General features: G+C 50.7%; 1 protein-coding gene across 4 annotated transcripts in view; it reads left to right on the top strand.

The window, feature by feature from the left end:
- rapgef4a (Rap guanine nucleotide exchange factor 4a) overlaps positions 1 to 22117 on the top strand; it is a 514684-nt gene that overhangs the window by 82664 nt on the left and 409903 nt on the right. For all 4 annotated transcript variants that reach the window (XR_005459764.1, XM_038789400.1, XM_038789401.1 and 1 more), the window contains exon 3: positions 12768 to 12856. Coding sequence is in view for 3 of the 4 variants with exons in the window: in XM_038789400.1 (XP_038645328.1) it covers positions 12768 to 12856 (89 nt within the window). In the remaining variant the exon portion in view is untranslated. The remainder of the gene's footprint in view (positions 1 to 12767; positions 12857 to 22117) is intronic.

Here is a 22117-nt window from a genome sequence, read left to right as displayed (position 1 = left end):
CCGCCTCCCGGACATCACCAGCACCTGTGGTCGTGACTGCGTGCTGCGCCCGCCACTCCGCCAGCCTCTCCTCCTCCTCCTCCTCTGTGCTGGCACCACTGCCGACTGGCTTTCTCCCTCCGCCTCCTGCAGCAGGTCATCTACCTCTGCATCGCGATGTTGTGCAGCGCACAGCAGGCCACAACAATGCGAGCGACCCTTTCGGCCTGGTACTGCAGGGCCCCTCCGGAGCATCTAGGCACCTGAATCTCATCTTCAGGAGGCCAAGGCAGCGCTCCACCACACCCCTGGTTGCTGCATGGGCCTCGTTGTATTGTGTTTCCGCATTGGTCTGAGGCCACCGTATAGGCGTCATCAGCCAAGACCTCAGCGGATAACCCCTGTCGCCTAGCAACCAGCCCCTCAGCCGGGAAGGGGGGGGGGGTGTCCCTCAAACATCGCAGGGATGTACGACTGCGCCAGTATGTAGGAGTCATGCACACTCCCTGGGAACCTTGCACAGACGTTCATGAACGTCATGTGGGGGTCGCATACCACCTGGATATTCATGGAGTATGGACCCCCTCCTGTTTGTGAACACCTCCCTGTCCCCTGCAGGCGGGCGCATGGCGACGTGAACACAATTGATTGCCCCCTGCACCATCGTATCCCGGCCACGCTGGCAAATCCACGAGCTCGTGAGTCCTGAGTTGCTCGGTCCCTCGGGAAGGTGATGTAGCGGTCCGCGATGGCATTAGAGGGCGTCGGTCACATCCCGATACACCTGGGGACCGATGACTGGGAATCCCGGAGAGGTCCCCCGCTCGGAGACTGGAAGGAGCCGGTCGCATAGAAGTTAAGAGCGACCGTCACCTTGATGGCAACCGGGATCACGTGTTCTCCCCACGTGGAACGTGGGGCGAGGTGCGCCACGAGGTGACAGATATGTATCAACCGTCCGCCTACTCAGGCCGGAGTCTCCTCCTGCAGGTGATGTCCGTCATTGTTAGGAAAGAGACCCGGACATGGTACGCCCCTCGGCCTTGGTCGTCGCCTCTGGTGCCGTGGCTGCACCCTCACTCTCTCCTCCTCCTCCTCCCCTCCTCCTCCTCCCCCCCCCCCCCCCCCCCCCCTCCCCCCCCCCCCCCCCCCCCCCCATGCTGCTCGACAACTGGCAACTCCTCGGCCCTTCCCTCTGCTGCTGCAGCTGGCCCTGCATCCACTGCGGGTTGTGGCTGTGGATGCTGCTGCATCTCCAAATGCAGTGCAGCGGCTCCAACCACTGCGCAGAACATAGCCGTTCTGTTCGCAGACATTGTGCTAACCTACAGAAGGGTGGTGGGGGCAGAGAAACGGGACATGTTAGATGGAGGTTAGTCTACATCTCGGCAGCCGCCTGCCACGGGATACCTGTGTGTCCCGGTGGCCTGGTCGCGCTGCTGACACGCGGGCAGCCTAACCCCTGGTCACTTTCTGCATCCATCGGGCAGTTAACTACGTCCTCTTCACCGGTGCGTCAGTGGCCTGTGGCCATAAGCCACAGGGCAACCAGCGACCGTGTCCTCGTGACCGGGCGCACCATGGCATGGTGGCAGACATTTTGTAACCGGGGTTGGACGAGTCACTCGCTCACTCTCTCCCTACCCCCCCACTCCCACTCCCCCCCGTCTCCCCCACTCCCCCCTCCGTCTCCCCACTCCCCCCTCAGTCTCCCCCACTCCCCCCTCAGTCTCCCCCACTCCCTCCCCCCTCCGGCTTCCCCACTCCCCCCTCCGTCTCCCCCACTCCCCCCTCCGTCTCCCCCACTCCCCCCTCCGTCTCCCCCCTCAGTCTCCCACTCCCCCCTCAGTCTCCCCCCTCCGTCTCCCCCCACTCCCCCCTCCGTCTCCCCCACTCCCCCCCACTCTGGACCCCCTCCCATTCTCGGGGATGCCTTCCCCGTTGTGGCTAGACTCCAGCAGTGCGCTGAGTGGTGCGCTGAGCGGTGCGCTCACCTCCTCGAAGCTCTCGCCAGCCAGCACGACTGGTTGATGAAATTCAAAAGCAGGTGTGTTGGCCGGCGTGAAAACATGGCGTGAGGACGTCGGGACTTCGGCCCATCCGGGCTGGAGAATAGCGGGGGGCCAATAAGTCGGGCTTCTGGTCATGTCGGGGGCGCGTTTGAGGCCTTTGCCGGGAATGCCGACGTGTAGTTTGTGCGGGGTTCGGAGAATAGCGGGAGGGCGTCGGACCGGCGTCGCCGTGAAAATATGCGCGGCCCGCTATTCTCCGAACCGGCGTGAGAGCGGAGAATCGCGCCCTAGGTGTCTGCGTGAGTTTCCTCCGGGGCTCCGGTTTCCTCCCACAGTCCAAAGATGTGCAGGTTAGGTGGTTTGGCCATGCTAAATTGCCCTTAGTGTCCAAAGAAGGTTGGGAGGGGTTATTGGGTAACGGGGATAGGGTGGAAGTGAGGGCTTAGGTGGGTCGGTGCAGACTCGATGGGCCGAATGGCCTCCTTCTGCACTATATGTTCTATGTTAGATTGCAAAGCATCCCGTAAGTTGAAAAATCATATTTAAAAAAATAAAGGGTCATAGCCTTGTAGCATCAACATTTTTGTGTTTGCGTGGGTTTCCTCCAAGTGCTCTGATTTCCTCCAACAAATCCCAAAAGACGTGCTTGTTAGGTGAATTGGACATTCTGAATTCTCCCTCTGTGTATCCAAACAGGCGCTGGAGTGTGGCAACTGGGGAGTTTTCACAGTAACTTCATTGCAGTGTTAATGTAAGCCTACTTGTGACAATATTAAAGATTATTATTATTATTATTCACTTACCACTGTCGTATTCAATATTTTCCCGCGTCTGTCTGTGATAGAGAAATTCAAACAGCATTCATTATGTAAGCAAAACTGAACTTTATTTACGAATTAGAACTGCTAGCAGTAATGGCTGAGACTTGAAGTCGGAAGGCAGTCAAGTACAAACTGCTGAGTCCGTCCCAAGTCTGCAATCTCACAGAAGAATAAGATGATTTTTATACATTATAGGATCAAGATAACATGAATACAACTTGGTCAGGAATTTGATTGAAAGTAAAACATAAGTAATAATCGTTACAATGGCGTCACCTTGCTGACCTTTAGGGGACTGGAGACTCATATCATTATCTTGTCTTTGTTTTAAGAAATGGACAAATTTGTTTACGTACAGGAAGAGACAGTTTTTCAGCTTGGTATGTATTGAGACTGCTTCTAGTCTCATGACAAACACGCCTTATCCTAGAATTTCAGAGTCACCCAGTTCTCAGGTCAAGATGACCTCGGCTGTTTGTATGTGTATTTTGTATCTGTGCCTTAGGTTATGTGAAATCAGTTTAAATTCAATTGTACCAAGAAGACTTGACTAGTTTTCCCATCATGCCATTATTTGCTTCGCACAATACCGCACTCCCCCCTTTTGTCATATCATGACAACTAGCTAAATAGGTATATCCATGATTCGTTTGAAAATGTATTTACACAAGCAGGCAAGCAATCCTATCCCTAGTGGCATTAGTAATAGTAGAATAAAGGCCTTAAAGATCCAATCATATAATCCATGACCCAACCACCCTAGCCAACCCGGCGGGTTATAGTCGTGAAATTCGCTGCCAATTTCTTGAATTTGAGCAGCCTGTCTCTTAATATGGTCGGCCAGGTTAGTGATATTTTCAGAGCCATCTGGAATGTAAGTACAGCACTCTTGGCCTATGATAGCGCACGTTCCTCCCTGCGAGGCTAACAGTCTGCAAAGAGAGATAATTCTTTAACATCCTCTTGAAATTGTCACTCAAATCTCAGACCCTTACTGAGATAAGCAGTTCACGTGCTTTTGACACAGCCATGCATTCCCAATAGCCCCAGCTATCAATATAAATCTTTGGAAATGTAAACAATGAAATATGTTGAAACTGAAAAATGATGACCCTTTTTTATTTCTGAGCTACAGTGGTGGGTGGGTGTATTTTGCATTTCAAAGTTCAAAACAAAAATATTTTCATTCCCCTCCTTTGTCACATTTTCATTAAATTCATACCCACCAACAAATAATCAACAGTACAATACAATGGCAATCCCCTGACCAACAATCTCTTCATCCCACCCACCCCCAAACAGCCTCCAACATTTTAAATACAGAATGCGAAAGAAAAAGAATCAGGAATCCACCATCATCCTATACACAATAACCAATAACCTATACATTCCAAACCACCCACACCCAATCACCCCAAATTAGGTGTCATCCAGTTCTTAAAAATGCATGATAAACAAAGCCCATGAATTGTAGAACCTTTCAATCCTTCCTCTCAGCTCGAACGTCACTTTCTCGAGCATTAAGAATTCCAGCAGGTTCCCAAACCACGCCAAGGCACAGGGCAGAGAAGCAGACCTCCAAATCAACAGGACCCGTCTTCGGGCGATTAGCAAGGCGAAAGCAGAGACATCTGCCTCTGCACCTGCTTCCAAACCTGGCTGATCCGACACCCCGAATATGGCGCGGGATTCTCCTGCAACTGGCCGGATGGCCCGCGCCAGCGCCAAGAGCGCGAAGAACCACTCCGGCGTCGGGCCGAACGGAAGGTGCGGAATCCTCCGCACTTCCAGGGGCTAGGCCGGTGCCAGAAGGGTTGGCGCATGCGCAGAACCGCCGGTGAGGTTCTGCGCATGCGCAGACCAGCCGGCGTGTTTCCTGCGCATACGCAGGGGGGTTCTTCTCCGCGCCGGCCATGGCGGAGCCCTACAGAGGCCTGCATGGAAGGAAAAGTGCCCCCACGGCACAGGCCCACCTGCACATCGGTGGGCCCCAATCGCGGGCCAGGCCACCGTGGGCCCCCCCCCCCCCCCCCCCCCCCGGGGCTGGAACCCCCCGCGCTCCTCGGAGGACTCACGTAGCCGGCCTTCAAGCCAGGTCCCGCCGTGATGGACCATGTCTATTTCACGCCGGCGGGACTGGCCAGGAAACAACGGCCGCTCAGCCCATCGGGGCCGGGAGAATTGCCGGGGGGGGGGGCGGGGGGCTGCCAGTGGCCCCCCGACCATCGCGGCATAAACCCTGCCCCCGCTCAAACCGGCGCCGGAGAATATGGCAGCCGGCGTCGGAGCGGCAGGGCGGGATTCGTGCCGCCCCCCCGGGGATTCTCCGACCCGGCGGGGAGTCGGAGAGTCCCGCCTGTGGCTTCTAGAGGTCTGGTTTGAGCCTCATATGCACCACCTTCGAGATTACCCTATGCATCACTGTATATACACAAAGGGTTAATGTAAATACACTACAACTAAGTAACCGTTAGAGGGAGCACCAGAGATGTATATATACATAGACAAACAGGAAGTCAGGGCACTCTTCACAGGAACGGCAGCTGGTGAGCAGGACACAGACAGGCAGCTCAGTTGTAACATAGTGTAAGTGCTGGAGAGAGAACAAACTCATCGAAATAAAGCATCTACTTCAACTGTAAGACTACGAGCTTTATTCAGACACAAGGAATAATACATGGTACCAGGTGACTTCAGAATGCTTACTAGAAGGTTACACAAAATGCAGCCAAAGCAAGATTGAAAACAGAAGAAAACCCGTACATGGGGAGACTTCGCTGAGTTGATGAAACTCGTCGGAACTCCACCGCAGCTGAAAACAATCGGTAATTTAAGTCATAGATGGAAAATTTGTAAACAAACATTGGAACTACATATTGGAGCCAATGGGTTGAGCATGGCCTCAGAGGAAATGAAAATAGCACTTCTACCAGCAGGACATGAAGCTAGAGAAATCTATAACTGCTTTAATTACTTGAAAAGTGAAGACAACACCAAATTAGAAGTAAAACTTAACATTACTGTAACACCAGTAACACTGCTGCTTTAACACATTGAATGCTCAGAGACCAAATTGCACAGGGAATGAGTGATGCGAAACTCAAACAATCATCAGAACAGAAACGTTTAACGCTGGAAATTTTGATTGACAAATGCAGATCGCAAGAAAAAAATAACTACGTTTTTAACAAGAAAAAATGGCGAAAAAGTTCTTTTCCACGGGTCTGAAGAAGTTAAAATGGCATCTGAGCACATTTTAAACTGCCCGGGGAACAAAAGATGCAAATCTGGGTCTGCGCATGCGCAGGAAACAGCAACCACACATGCGCAATTGAAAAAATAAGTTTTGGGCGCAGATCGTTTGTCTTTGCATGCTCAGTTGAACAAAAAGAGCGCACAGTAAAGGAAAATCGATTTGTGCATGCGCAATCGATTCCTACGCTTTATGTCACGGGCATCATGATGTTGAACAACTCAGACCACACCCACTTAAAGGGGAAATGCCCGAAAATCACAAACAAGGCTGTTAAAGGCACAAAACCAACACATTTAACCTCAAAAGGCAGAACAATGCCTTAACTTCTACCAGCAGTTGAACATAACTTTCGCAGCCCCAAGAAATCAATGATGATTCAAATGAACCTGAAATGACTCCAAAAGAGGAGCACCAAGGAATCAAAGAGGAATCAAATCTACCACAACTGACTGATGTCAGCAAGATCAATGCAACATCAGATCATTCTCAGAATCCTCAAGAAGAAACACTCAATGAAACATCAGATCCACAAAGGACACTGACACCAATGAATTCGAGAATGACTCAAATTATCCACATGGAACAGTAATTGAGCGAAACAAGAACAACAAAAACCACAAGAAGCACAACAGAAACAACAACAACAACAAAAACAACAAGAAGCACAACAAGAACAACAAAAACTACAAGCACAACAACAAACACAACAACAGCAACAACAAACACGACAACAACAACAACGAAAACCAGAAACAACAAACACGACAAAAACAACAAGTCCGACAACAAAAATAACAAGGACAGAAACAACAACAATGAAACAACAACCTGTACAAATTGGTACAACTCTGCACATGAAGGACAATGCAACAGCACATTCCAAAATAATGACAAGACTACAAACACACCATGGCGTGACAACGAATCTCACAAATTCACATTTGCTCCGGGACAAACAAGCACACCAGCTTACAAGGCAGATGACACACTAAATTGATACCACAAGCACAGAAAAAAGTCCCCGTCAGTCAACATCAGTGGTTTGACCACTCAAACACCTTGTGATGATTTGTTGCTAACTTGAGAACAAGAACAGTGGGCAGCACGGTAGCATAGTGGTTAGCATAAATGCTTCACAGCTCCAGGGTCCCAGGTTCGATTCCCGGCTGGGTCACTGTCTGTGCGGAGTCTGCACGTCCTCCCCGTGTGTGCGTGGGTTTCCTTCGGGTGCTCCGGTTTCTTCCCACAGTCCAAAGATGTGCGGCTTAGGTGGATTGGCCATGCTAAATTGCCCGTAGTGTCCTAAAAAAGTAAGGTTAAGGGGGGGAGTTGTTGGGTTCCGGGTATAGGGTGGATACGTGGGTTTGAGTAGGGTGATCATGGCTCGGCACAACATTGAGGGCCGAAGGGCCTGTTCTGTGCTGTACTGTTCTATGTTCTATGTTCTAACACTGACGACATTCATAAATAAATTGCTAAATCAATATCACCATGTCAACAGAAAAAAAAATCACCCGAACAAATTCATAAAGTTTTTTAATTAAGATTTTATTAAAATTAAATATTAATTGGCTTTGTATAATCATAAATATCATCACAACTTGTACATATCATCATTTATCTACCTGTTTTGTACGATTTTCTTTCACAAAGTACAGAAAATATGTAAAAATAAAAAAGGGGGTTGTAGTGATATGCATCACTGTATATACACACAGAAGGGGTTAATATAACCTGAACCTTTGACAGGACTGGATCCGTTAATTAATAGTTAATACTACAACTGTATATAGACACAAACAGGAAGTCAGGGCACTCTTCACAGGAACGGCAGCTGGTGAGCAGGACACATATATTAACCCCGTAATCTACTTCAACTATAAGACTACGAGCTTAATTTAGACACAAGGAATAATACAAAGGCGCCCATTAGGAGTTCCACAGGAGCTGCCCCAGTCACTGCATGTGGAGTGGTCCTATGCGAAACAGAAAATGAGCTAATCTAGTGTCCATCGACCCGGAAGACTGTTTCTTTAGGCCCCGTTTGAACGTCTGCACTGCGTGCTCCGCCAACCCATTGGAAGCCGGTGATATGAAGCGGTGCGGATACGGCGCATGCCGTTCAGCTTCCTGAACCTCGCAAACTCCTCACTTGTGAACGGAGTGCCGTTGTCCGTGTTCAGCACCTCGGGGAGGCCATGCGTGCTAAAAGATAAACGCATCTTCTCGATTGTTGCGCAGGACGTTGTCCCTACCATCTTATGCACCTCTTGCCATTTAGATTGGGCACTGATTAATAAAAAGAACATGGATCCTTGAAAAGGGCCTGCAAAATCCGCATGCAAGCACCCCCAATGCCGACGTGGCCATCCCAGTGATGTAGGGGCGCAGCCGTTGGTAGCTTCTGATGCTCCGTGCAAAATGGAGCAGTTTTGGGCCACCTTCTCAATGTTGGTGTCGAGGCCTGGCCACCAGACATAACACCGGGCCAACATTTTCATTTTGGTCACATTCGGATGCCCATTCTGCAAGTCCTTTAGTATCAGCTCCTCTCCTTTTTCCAAGACGACCACACGCGTCACCCACAAGAGAATAATGTGTTCAACGCTAAATTCTGACAGCTTGGAGGAAAATGCCCGCAACTCACCTGGGAGCTGCCTATGCTGCCCACCATACATGACTCTGTGCTGAACCTTTGACAGGACTGGATCCGACTGGGTCCACTCACGGATCTGCGATGCCGTGACAGGCAAGGAGTCCATAAAATGTGGGGTTGCAACCACCTCACCAGTCGTGGCGGTTGACATTGGCCGGTCAACAAAGGCAACCGGCTCAGAGCATCAGCATTCGCTATCTGGGTCCCTGGTTTATGCTCTAGAGAATGCCCGGTGGTAACGAGCAATAGAGCCCAGCGCTGGATCCGTGCGGAAATAATGGGCGGAATTGGCTTACCCTCTCAGAAAAGTCCAAGCAGAAGCTTATGATCAGTCACGATAGTGAAGTGGCGACCATACACTTACTGGTGGAAGTGTTTCACTGAAAAGACCACCACCAGGCCGTCCTTCTCGATTTGCGCGTACTTCTTTTCCTCTGCAGTCAATGTGCGGGAGGTGAAAGCTATCGGCCGCTCGGTTCCGTTCTGCTTCTTGTGGGACAGGACGACCCCAATACCATACGGGGATGTATCACAGGTGATGAGCAAAGGCTTTTCAGGATCATAATGGGTTAGTAACCCAGACGATGACAATTGCTGATTTACCCACCAGAAAGCGGTTTCTTGCGGCTGACCCCAAACCCAGGTGTGATTCTTCTTTAGCAGAAGGTGCAACGGGGCCAGCGTGGTTGCCAGATTTGGGGAGAAACTTCTCATAATATTTTATGAGGCAAAGAAAAGAGCAAAGATGCAAAGTGTCAGTCGGGGTGGGGACCTATTGAATTGCTGCAGGGTAACCCAGGTAGACCACTTCCTTCGCCTGAAGGACACACTTTGTATGACGTAAACGGACTCCAGACTCTGAGAAGTGTCCAAGGACAGCCTCCAAATGTTCCTCTCCGACGTCCCTGTAATCAAGCGTCATCTAACTAAACAGCGACACATAGTAAACCTCTCAAGGTGCCGTCCCTGACACGTTGAAAGATAGCGCAGGCAGAGGGCAACCGTGTATATTCATACAGGCCCCTGTGTGTATTAAGAGTTACATATGGCCGGGAGGCAAGGTCCAGCTCCAAATGTAGGTAGACGTGACTAATCTAATTTTGTGAATGAGAGTCCGCCTACAAGCTTCGCGTAGAGATCTTCTATATGGGGCACTGGGTATCGGTTGAGCCGGGAAGCGGTATTCACTTCAAGTTTGTAATCACCACATAAGCGAACCATGGCATCAGCTTTCCCGGTACAACTGGCGCTGCCCAGTCAATGAAAAGGACAGGCCTGATAATACCCAAGGATTCCAAACGAGTGAACTCCATTTCTATCTTCTCGAGCAAGGCGCAAGGCATTGGGCGCACCCGGAAATATCCTGGTTCGACCTGGATACGGACTACAGCCCCTTTTATCTTCCCCAAACCGGGCTGGTATATATCTGGGTATCGTCCTAGTATCCCAACAACCCTCCAGAACCTGTTTGAAAGATGTGCTGCCACTGCAGCCACAAATGGAGCAACCAGTCCCGACCCAACAGGCTGGGCCTGTGGCCGCGCACCACGATAAGTGGGAACCACCCCTCCTGGCATCCATAAAGAACAGGAATCATCATAGTTACAGCATTGTCCAATGGTTTCCCCATTTGGGTGACCAACTTGGCCTGTGTATCGGTTAATGTAAGGGTCTGTATATGCTGGTTAATGTGGTTGAATGTCCTCTGGGCAATCACGGAGACCGCTGCGCCAATGTCCAACTCCATCTCAAGCAGGTCACCATTGACCCATACCGTCACCTTAAATGGGGGCCACACAGGGAGCTGCCACACAATGCAGCCGCAGGCAGTTGTCCTCCATCTTCACAGCCTAGGTACGGCCCCTGGGCTGTCCCCAGTTTCTGTCGGAACGACGGCTCCTCTGGCGCCTCCAGGACCGGCATCGACAACGGGGCTGGCGCCCACAAGTCTGACACTGACATGGTTCCTCATCCATCGGTTCTGGAGAAGGCTCCCTTTGGGGAGGAACATCCGGCGGCCACTGGCGTCGATCCAGACCCCGTCCCGCCCAAAAGCGGGAGAGACGCTTTTGGACGGAATTAGTTGCGCCCCAAGGCATGCACCTCCATTCCCTGTAGCTCCTGCACTCCCCGTTCTACGCTCTCTCGGGATAACACTATCTGAATAGCCTGTTGAAAACTCATGTCGGCTTAGCTAACAACTTTCTCTGGGTGGCCGCAAACCAAACGGTCGAGTGACATTTCTGACAATGTCAAACCATAGTCACAGTACTCCGCAATCCTGCACAGCCTGGATAGAAACTCTGCAAGGGATTCCCCTGGGGTCCTCTCTGCGGTAAATAAACCGGTAATGCTGGACTATCATGGGCAGGTTTGGGTTAAAATGTTGCCCCACTAAGGTCACAAGTTCATCAAACATCTTGCTGTCCGGCACAGCTGGGTACGTAAGGCTCCCAACATATGCGGGCCACAGGCAGTGAACAAAATGACCACCTGCTGCTCATTTACGGTGACATTATTCACCTGGAAATAGTAACGCATCTGTTGTGCGTACTGGTTCTACCTTTCCAGTGCAGCATCAAAGACATCCAAATGTCCTTAAAGAGGCATGTGCAACAGAAAAAAAACTTCCAACCTGTATCCAACAAAAATCCAGGGAGATGGCTTCAGCAGCATAGACAGCTATCCACTTTAACCTTCGTCGTTACATATATGCAACAGCAGCAGTCCACCAACACTGCTCTCTCCTCTCTAGCTGGTTCCACACTGGCCAGCTACATTTATGCAGGTGACTCTGCTAATGATTTCTTCGCCCCCCTCACTGGGGAAGCTCATACTCACTAAGAATTGTGGGATAGGCAATAGTCCCCAGACAGTAGTAATCAGGCAGCTTATAACAACACTTCTAACAATAACGTGTCAGAATGTTCCAGATTTCTCACAGCCTTTCCTCAGTAGTCACAAACTCTCCAACAAGACAGGTTTTATTACGGTTTCTAAACCATGCAACCGTCCATAAGGAGGGACGAGCAATTCAGAAGAGGTGAGTGCAGAGTCTCAAACCAAGGTCATCCTGCCCTGTGAAAAGGCCACACAAAACTGGAGTGGGGGCAGAAAGGCACTGCAAATTCGAAATCACTGCAAAATAACTTTTAAGTTCTTGTCATTGCAAACCCCATTCCCACCTGCGTCAGGCGACAAAACATCCGTCCCAAGGTGTTGATGTTTGGAATGTGCCACTATTTTGAAACTGCTAAGCTTCTAGTTTTCTAACATAACCTGTAAGCTTCTGGTTTTGTTCCTCTGTACGGTTCCTCCGGGGGCTGAGGCCTTGTCTGTTTAGTGCTCTTTAGCAATCTGCAAGGATTCACACAAAATAAGAAAAGTTCCTGATTTTCATCTTTTATAGGAAGAGGAAGAGTCGATAAATATTTGAAGCAGAGAAATATATTGGGCATGGAAGATTTCAGAGCAGTGAGATTTTGGACTGTGATAGCAAAGACAGCTGAACTCGATAGCAGCGCAGCCTCCTCCTGTGCTCGAATCACAGAATTGTTATGGTCTAGAACGAGGCCATTTGTCCCATCGTGTTTGCATGAGCTCTCCAAACGAGCATCATGACTTATTGCCATTCTCTGCCTTTTCACAGCATCCCTGCACATTGTTTCTCTTCAAATACTCATCTCAGCTTAAATGCCTCAATTTAAACTGCCTCCACCACACTTCCTTCCAGGCAGTGCATTCCAGACCCAAACCACTTGTGTGAAAAGGTTTTTTCCTCACATCACATTTGCTTCTTGATCCTTTTAGGAATGGGAACAGTTTCTCCCTATCTGCAATGTCCAGCTCCCTCATGAGGGGACCATACATTTCTATTTGTAAATGAAGTATGTGATTGGGGAAAAGACTGCCTGGAACCATGGAGTGCAATATTAGTACATGGAATGTTTTAAAAATAATTTGTATGTGGAAATTGTTAGTAACTGTTAGTGGGAACATTTTCATATCACGTTTTACAATATTTCTGTATTTTTGCTTTGTAGTGTTTCGACAAGGAGATATTGGGACAAGTTGGTACGCTGTACTTGCTGGATCCTTGGATGTTAAAGTGTCAGAAACAGCCAATCAACAGGTAAAAGGAGTGTTTTGTTCAGTTGCACTGGTAATGAAATTTGGCTCCTTGGCACCCAACTTTTCAGTACTATGAGTGCCATTTTGGCACCAATTAGATGTCTGCAGAGTGCCGCAGACTCCAGAGACCATTTTGTTGAAGTCATCAACACATGTGCAAGGAACATCTGCTGGAAGTATGTGTAATAGACAGACTGTGACACCAATCAGTGTGTAGTGCTGATTTGATATAGAATTTACAGTGCAGAAGGAGGCCATTTGGCCCATCGCGTCTGCACTGGCCCTTGGAAAGAACACCCTACTTAAGCTGACGTTTCCACCTGATCCCCATAAGCCAGTAACCCATGGCCAATCCATCTAACCTGCACATCTTTGGACAGTAGGAGGGAACTGGAGCACCCGGAGGAAACTCACGCAGGCACATGGAGAAAGTGCAAACTGCACACAGTCATCCGAGGTCGGAATTGAACCTGGGTCGCTGGAGCTGTGAGGCAGCAGTGCCATGCACTATGCCACCATGCCACCCATGTGCCAAAGAATGTGGTCCTGACATCAAGAATTTGGTACATGGGTGCAGCAGTGTATATTCTCTATGGAATACAGCATGATTGGGAGAATGATTAGGGGGCACACAGAGAAGGACAAGTTGTTGGAAGAGGGAGAAGGAGATTTGGAAGAAAGACTCTCAGCAGAAAACCTAATCTGTTCAGGGTGTTTAGGGACCAATGATCAATGCTGAAGATCAGCAAAAAAAATCGCTTCCGACTTCTGCACATCAAAAGAGACATACTATTGAAATGTGCCACCTGCTCCAACCACAAAAGGCAGTATTGCTACTGGATGTGAAGGTGATCCTGGCCATGAACAATTATGCATCAAGCTTCATCCGACTGGAATAAATGATATTTGCAACATCTCGCACATTGTCATTCACTGTTAGATAAAAGAGGTCACTGAGTCTCTGCATTTCCAAAGTCCTGAATACATGTAATTCTCTCTTACAAAGATTGCAGGTTTCTCTATGGTGCAGGGTGCCATTGACTGCCACATTTAGTTTTTCAGGTCTCACTTGATAACTCTGAGATTTACTCTGAGAGGCACTGCAACTGAGAGGAAATCTGCAGCTGACCATATGATCATCTGCAGTTGTATCCTGGCAGCAGTCATCATGCCTTCATTCTGTGTCACTCTGATGTGCCATCTGCATTTGAACCACCACAACAAACCAAAATGTGGCTATTGGGCAACCAGGGCTATCCACTAATGGCATGGATCATAACTCAGTTGCACAACCCACATACATATGCATAACTTGCATGGAGTAAAAATTATGCTGCACAAGAAATGTGATCGTGAAACTTTTGGCATTTCATTATTTCCTATTAAAATTGCAACTGGATCCTAATAACACCATAGGACACAATTTGCATGCATTCCTCAGCTGCTTGCCTTATTCTCGTAGATGCTTTGACTGTATAAAAAAGCTGCAATTTTAAGATGGCAATGGCCAGGGATTGAGTGGGAGCAGGATACAACGTACCCCTGACTATTTTAACTTCACGTTGTCCCATTCCTGCCAGGCAGTGAGGTTGACGTTCCTCCTTCATATCTGAAAGAGGAAGAGAGTTACCAATTTCCTTGTGGAAAGGGGGTACCGTTTGCTAGGGCACAGAATATTTCCGGATTTCATTTCCTAAGAGTCTTGGGAATAATTAATCTTCACATCAATCTCATGATTTACATTGATCAAAAGGATTTTCATTCATTTTCAAACGGTTTCTGAATACAGAAACATCACAATGTAAATGAATGTCTGAATCCAGGACCCATCCATCAGATATTTATTATGTGGCAGTCCACAGTGCTGAAATTGTTAGAAAATTCCCTACAGGCTGAAAAAAATGGTTGCTTGGAGACCAGGGGTTTCCTTTGTCGAGCTATGGCTGCGGATCCAAAATAGCAGCAGGACATCAATACAATAAAGGTGCAAGGCTCAATCAGATTTATTGCTAAAGCAAAGACCGCACATCTCAAGCAGGGTACTCCTCCATAGCCCAGCAGAACTGTCAAATATAATCATGGCGTATTGCACATTGTGTAACGTTGCAGCACAAAGTGGAGAATGTGGAATGAAAAGGAGGCCCATGGTGCAGCAGAGGCAGAGGAAAAGGAAATGGACAAAGCAACAATGTGGTCTGGAAACTTGGGTGCGACATGTATCATAAATACCTGTTTCTAGTAATTCCCAGGTCTGGCTCATACACACGTATTGCTCACAAATTAAACATTTAAACGGGAATCGAACCTGGGTCCCCGGTGCTGTGAAGCAACAGAGATAACCACTGTACTACCGTGATTATGTTCCCACCTATCCCTGATAACCTTTCACCCTCTTGTTTATCAAGATCTATCTCCCTCTAGCTTAAAAATATTTAAAGACTCTGCTTCCACTGCCTTTTCAGGAAGAGAGTTCCAAAGTTTCAGGGCCCACTGAGAGAAAAACATTCTCCTCACCTCTATCTGAAATAGGTGACAGTTCGGACTGGATTCTCTATTTCAGCGGCTAAGTGCCGGCTCGAACGGAGAATTCGTGGGAGTTCTATGACCAAAAAATCGGCGCCAACCTCTCACCAATTCCGGGACTGGTGATTGGCTAGCAGTGGCGCCGGGTGAAACTCCCAGCTCCCACCCCGAAAAAGACTGGGTCCCTGCAGCGGTCGCGCCGTATGACATGGTGCCGGATTTGCGCGGACCTGACCCGCCATCCTTGGCCTACAGGTCACCCCCTGGCCACCCCCCACCAGTCCCCCCCAGCCCATGCGGAAGCCACCCAGCCAACAGCACGGATCCCGGCCGAGTGTGGCGGCGCTAAACGGGGATGGGACAATTGGGCGCGGCCGTTTGGACGCAGCTGTTCGGGCGCCATGGGACAATTGGGCGCAGCCAATTTGGCGCGGCCGTTTGGGCGCAGACGACAGAAATTCTTTTAGTTTTTGTGGCTAGTAACTTGTTGCAAATTGTTGCAAGTAAATTTAAAAACCTTAAATTAGTTCATTTAGTTTAGTTCATTTGGTGATTATGAGCAAGGCTCCTCAAGTACTCAAATTTTCAAATTTAAGAACACTTTCATGTATTCTTTTATCTTTATTGTAAATTAAAAACCTTAAATTAGTTCATTTAGTTAAAAACCTTAAATTAGGACTTCCGGTGGCGGCGATGTCCGAGTGAGCCGCACATTCGGTGGGCTCTCACTCCGGCCGGCTGGAACAGCTGTTTCCCCGCGATAGCGGGACTACGGAGGCGGCAGAAAGGCTGCCTGGAACAGAGGAGGAGAGCGGGCTGCAGATGATGTAAGTGTGGGAGGCCAGCAGGTGAGGAAGAAGGAGAGAGAGAGAGAAGGAGGAAGCTGACCTGCAGGGTAAGATGGCGGACCCACGGACCTTCCTTCCTCCAGGACAAAGGGAAAAAGAAAAAGTTTGGAGTTGCTGAGGAGGGACAGCTTGGACCCACTTCAGATGCCCAGGAGGTAAAATTGAAGGAGCTGGGCGAAGGAAAGCGGCAGCGGAGGCGCTGAGGAGCGGGCTGCGGCATATGGAACAGCGGGATTCCAGAAGGCAGAAGAAGAAGGAGAAAAAGGGACAGAGACAAGGACCGGAAGAAAATTACCTGGGACCTAAGATGGCGGACACACGGAACCCGGACTCAGCAATCCAGCTGGCGCTGGATAACATGCTCCAGGTAATGAAGTCCAGTTTTGAAGCGCTGAAGCGGGACAGCTTGGACCCAATCCAGAAAGCGGTGGATCAGCTGAACCAGAGGCTGGACGCCCAGGATGTTAAAGTTAAGGAGCTGGGAGAAGCGGTGGAGGAGCAGGCGGATGCGCAAACGGTTGCAGCGCTAGAAGTGGACGGCCTGAAAGAGCGGCAGAGAAGACTGCTGGACAGAGTGGAGGAGCTGGAGAATAGAGTCAGCAGGAACAATCTGAGGATGGTCGGCCTCCCGGAGGGGGCGGAGGGAGCTGATGCTGCAGCGTTTGTAGCAGACCTGCTGAAGCAGCTGATGGGGGCCGAAGCCTTTCCGCGACCGCTGGAGCTGGAGGGGGCACACAGGGTGCAGGCAAGGCAGGGGCGGCTGGGCGGACCCCCCCGCCCGATGGTGATTAGGTTCCACAGGTTCGTGGACAAGGAGCGGGTGCTGCAGTGGGCAAAGAGCGCCAGGAGCAGCACGTGGAATAACAGTGTGCTCCGCATCTATCAGGACCTAAGCCAGGAGGTGGCTCGGCGGCGAGCAGCCTTTAAGAATGTCAAGGAGGTGCTGTTCAAGAAGCACGTGAAGTTTGGTCTGCTGTTCCCAGCTCGGCTATGGGTCACGCACCAGGGTCAACACCACTACTTTTCCGAGCCCGAAGAAGCAATGGATTTTGTGAGGGACCTGGGGCTGGTCCCGAAAGGAGGCCCCAAGGACGCGAGTTAGGGCCCGAGGATTTCTGTGGGGAGGAACGCCGAATGTGCCTGGACTGCTGCTCAACGGTTTGCTGGGCCAATGGGGCCAAGTGGAACATTTGAGACTCTTTCCTTTGTTCATGGACATTTATGTGCTTTTTCTCTTTTTTCTATGTTTTTTCCCCTTTTTTTTTCTGTTTGGGCTTTTTGTGCAGCTCGCGGAAGACACTGGAGCCGGCTTGCCCCAGTGGGTGGGGAGGAGGGCGGGGAAACAAGGGGAATGGGACAGGAAGGCGCCGGAGTGTTGAGTCACCGGGCTAGCAGATTGGCTAGTCAAGGAAGTCAGATGGGGGGGAAAGCTATAGCCAGTAGATGGCAGGGGTGGGGGTATCGGGAGATGGGGTTAGGGGAGGGGGGGGGGGTTGTTCTGCTGACGGGAGAGGGACTTGAAATAGGCACTGGAAAGGAGGTCGAGGGTGGAGGCAGCTATAGGGCGGGCCAGGAAGGGCGCGACGCACGGGTCAGGGGCCGGCCCAAGAAAGGCTATGGCTGACCGGCGGGGTGGGGGGGGTGGGATGTGCCCCCCGACCAGGCTGATCACCTGGAACGTCAAGGGACTGAATGGGCCGGTTAAGAGGGCGCGGGTGTTCGCGCACTTGCGGGCCCTGAGGGCGGACGTAATTATGTTGCAGGAGACACATCTGAAAGTGTCAGACCAGACCAGGCTAAGGAAGGGCTGGATTAGCCAGGTCTTCCACTCGGACTTGGACTCGAAGTCCAGAGGGGTGGCAATCATGATCAACAAGCGTGTGCAATTTGAGGCAGAGGGCATATCCGCAGACAGGGGGGGCAGATACCTGATGGTACGGGGCAGGCTGGAGGGGAGAAGAGTGGTGCTGGTGAATATATATGCCCCGAACTGGGATGACGTGGACTTCATTAAAAGAGTGCTGGGGAAGATCCCGGACTTGGATTCTCGCAGGCTAATAATGGGAGGGGACTTTAACATGGTCCTTGACCCGACTTTGGATCGGTCGTGTCCCAGAACGGGTAGACTCTCAGCAATGGCAAGGGAGCTGAAAGGGTTTATGGAGCAAATGGGGGCAGTGGACCCCTGGAGGGAGGGACAGCCAACAGGAAGGGGCTACTCGTTTTACTCGCACGTCCACAAAGTATATTCCAGGATAGATTTCTTTGTGCTAAGCAGGGACTGTAGGGGGGAGGTAAAGAACACGGAATACTCAGCAATCACCATTTCAGACCATGCCCCGCATTGGGTGGACCTGCAGTTAGGGGGAGCGAGTTATCAACGCCCGCAATGGAGGCTAGATGTGGGATTGCTGTCGGAGGAGGGGATCTGCGAGAGGCTTCGGAAATGTATAAAAAATTACCTGCAGGTGAATGACACTGGGGAGGTCTCAGCGGCGACCGTGTGGGAGGCGCTAAAGGCAGTAGTGCGGGGGGAGCTGATTTCAATTGGGGCCCATAGAGCCAAGGCAGACCGGGCAGAGATGGATAGATTGGTCAGGGAAATGGGCCGGATAGATGAAGAGCACGCGGAGTCCCCGGGGGAGGTTTTACTCAGGGAGAGGCAGAGGCTACAGGCGGAACTGGGGGCACTATCCACGAGCAGGGCCGTGGAACAGCTTAGGAAGGCGAGGGGAGTGGTGTACGAGTATGGGGAAAAGGCTAGCAGACTGTTAGCGCAGCAACTTAGGAGGAGGGAGGCGGCCAGGGAAATAGGTAGAGTGAGGGACGAGGGGGGGCACAAAGTGGAGGATCCGGCAGAATTGAATAGGGTATTCCGGGACTTCTATCGTAAGCTGTATACTTCGGAGCCGCCAGAAGAACCGGAGGAGATGAAAAGGTTTCTGGATGGGTTAACATTCCCAACAGTTGGGGGGGGGCGAGTGGAAGAGCTGGGGGCCCCGATTAGAGTAGAGGAGGTATTGGGGGGCCTAAAGGCCATGCAGTCGGGGAAGTCCCCGGGGCCGGATGGATACCCAGTAGAGTTTTATAGGAAGTTCTCTGAGCTGGTGGGCCCGGTCTTGGCGAGGGTTTTCAATGAGGCAAGGGACAGAGGGACCCTGCCGCCGACGATGTCTCAAGCCACCATATCTCTGATATTAAAGCGGGGTAAAGACCCGGAGGTGTGCGGGTCCTACAGGCCAATCTCCCTGATTAATGTAGATGCCAAGCTCCTGGCAAAGGTACTGGCGGGTAGAATGGAGGACTGTGTACCGGAGGTGATTGGGGAGGATCAAACGGGGTTCGTGAAAGGTAGGCAGCTGGCGGCCAATCTGAGGAGATTGCTCAATGTGATAATGATGCCCCCGGCGGGTAGAGAGGTGGAGGTAGTGGTGGCTATGGACGCCGAGAAGGCCTTTGACCGGGTGGAGTGGGAATATCTATGGGAGGTGCTCGGACGGTTTGGGTTCGGGGAGGGATTGGTGGATTGGATCAAATTATTATATCAGGCCCCGAGGGCCAGCGTCAGGACCAACAGAGAAGTGTCGGAGTACTTTAGGTTGTACCGAGGGACCAGGCAGGGCTGCCCGCTCTCCCCGCTGCTGTTTGCGCTGGCCATAGAGCCGCTGGCGATTGCGCTGAGAGCCGCAGAGGGTTGGAAGGGGATGGTGAGGGGCGGGGTTGAACATAGGGTTTCTCTTTATGCAGACGACCTGCTCCTGTACGTGTCGGACCCAGTGGCCGGGATGGGAACTATACTGGGAATGCTGAGGGAGTTCGGCCAGTTCTCAGGATACAAATTAAATACGGTCAAGAGTGAAATGTTTGTGGTACAGGCAAGGGGCCAGGAGAACAGATTGAGAGGGCTACCGTTTAGGTTAGTTGAGGAAAATTTCCGGTATTTGGGAATCCAGGTGGCACGAGACTGGGGCAGGCTGCATAAGTTAAATTTGGCCAGGGTGGTGGAGCAAATGAAGGGAGAGTTTCGGAGATGGGATGCACTCCCGCTGTCGCTGGCAGGGAGGGTGCAGACTGTAAAGATGACAATCCTCCCTCGATTTTTGTTTATTTTTCAGTGCCTCCCGATCTTTATCCCACAGTCCTTCTTCAAAAGAGTTAACGGGCTGATCATGAGCTTTGTCTGGGCGGGAAAGTCTCCGCGGGTGAAGAAGGCAATGTTGGAGAGGAACCGTAGCGAGGGGGGGCTGGCGTTGCCGAGTCTGGTCAATTATTACTGGGCGGCCAACATCGCTATGATAAGGAAGTGGATGGTGGGTACGGGGTCTATTTGGGAGCGGGTGGAGGCGGCCTCGTGCAGGGGCTCCAGTTTGGAAGCCCTGGTCACGGCTCCTCTACCGCTGCCGCCGGCCAAGTACACCACCAGCCCGGTAGTGGTGGCGACCCTGCGGATATGGGGCCAGTGGAGGAGGCATGTGGGGGAGATGGGGGCGTCTGTCTGGGCGCCAATCTGCGACAACCATCGGTTTGCCCCCGGCAGTATGGATGGGGGGTTCCGAGTATGGCGGCGAGCAGGGGCGGGAAGGGTGGGTGATATGTTCCTGGAAGGGAGCTTCGCGAGTTTGAGGAGCTTGGAGGAGAAATTTGGGTTGGTAAGGGGAAATGATTTTAGATACCTACAGCTGCGGGACTTTGTTCGTAGACAGGTCCCATCTTTCCCGCGCCTCCCGCCAATGGGGATCCTAGACAGAATAGTCTCTGGGAGGGACGAAGGGGAGGGTAGAGTCTCGGGTATTTATAAGGTGCTCATGAGGGAGGAAGGGTCCCAGACAGAGGAACTGAAACTTAAATGGGAGGAGGAGCTAGGCGGGGAAATGGAGGAAGGGCTGTGGGCAGAGGCCCTGAGTAGGGTAAACTCGACCGCGACATGTGCAAGGCTCGGGCTGATCCAATTTAAGGTCGTTCACCGGGCCCATATGACGGTGGCTCGGATGAGCAAATTTTTCGGGATAGAGGACAAATGCGCTAGGTGCGCGGGTGGACCAGCGAACCATGTGCACATGTTTTGGGCATGCCCCGAGCTGAGGGGGTACTGGGAGGGATTTGCGGGGGTCATGTCCCAGGTGCTAAAAACAAGGGTGGTGATGAGTCCAGGGGTGGAAATTTTTGGGGTTTCGGAAGACCCGGGCGTCCAGGGGGAGAAAGCGGCCGATGTGCTGGCCTTTGCTTCCCTGATAGCCCGGCGACGAATATTATTGGCGTGGAGGGACTCAAAGCCCCCGAAGACTGAGTGGTGGCTTGCGGACATGTCAAGTTTCCTGGGGATGGAAAAAATTAAGTTCGCCTTGAGGGGATCTGTGCAGGGGTTCACCCGGAGGTGGCAACCATTTATTGACTTCTTTGCGGGAGAGTGAGCGTCAGCAGGGGGGTGGGGGGAGGGGGGGGGGGTAGAGTAGAGTAGGAGGGAAAATATGGCGGGTAGTACGGGTGGGAGGGGAGCGGGCTTGTGCAATACGGTACGATGGAATTATTGAAAGTACGTGGATGTTTGCACATTTTTGCCTTTTTTTGCTTCCTTTCTGATGATGTCTGTAACTGTTTATAAAGCCAAAAACTACCTCAATAAAATTGTTTATTAAAAAAAAAAACCTTAAATTAGTTCATTTAGTTAAAAACTAAAGTTAAAAAACCTTTCATTTAGTTCATTTGATAATTATGAGCAAGGCTCCTCAAGTACTCGATAGCATCCATGTTTTCAAATTTAAGAACAGTTTCATGTATTCTTTTATCTGCATCTCTATACTTTTTTAGTTTTTGTGGCGGTTCATGGCCGGCTAGTAACCTTTCATAATATGCATCTCTACCTTTCTGTACTTTACGCAGGCCATCAATTA

The sequence above is a fragment of the Scyliorhinus canicula genome, chromosome 2 (assembly GCF_902713615.1).
Source record: "Scyliorhinus canicula chromosome 2, sScyCan1.1, whole genome shotgun sequence".
Lineage (NCBI taxonomy): Eukaryota > Metazoa > Chordata > Chondrichthyes > Carcharhiniformes > Scyliorhinidae > Scyliorhinus > Scyliorhinus canicula.
The sequence above is the reverse complement of the archived record's forward strand: the minus strand, read 5'-3'. Positions and strand labels throughout refer to the sequence as shown.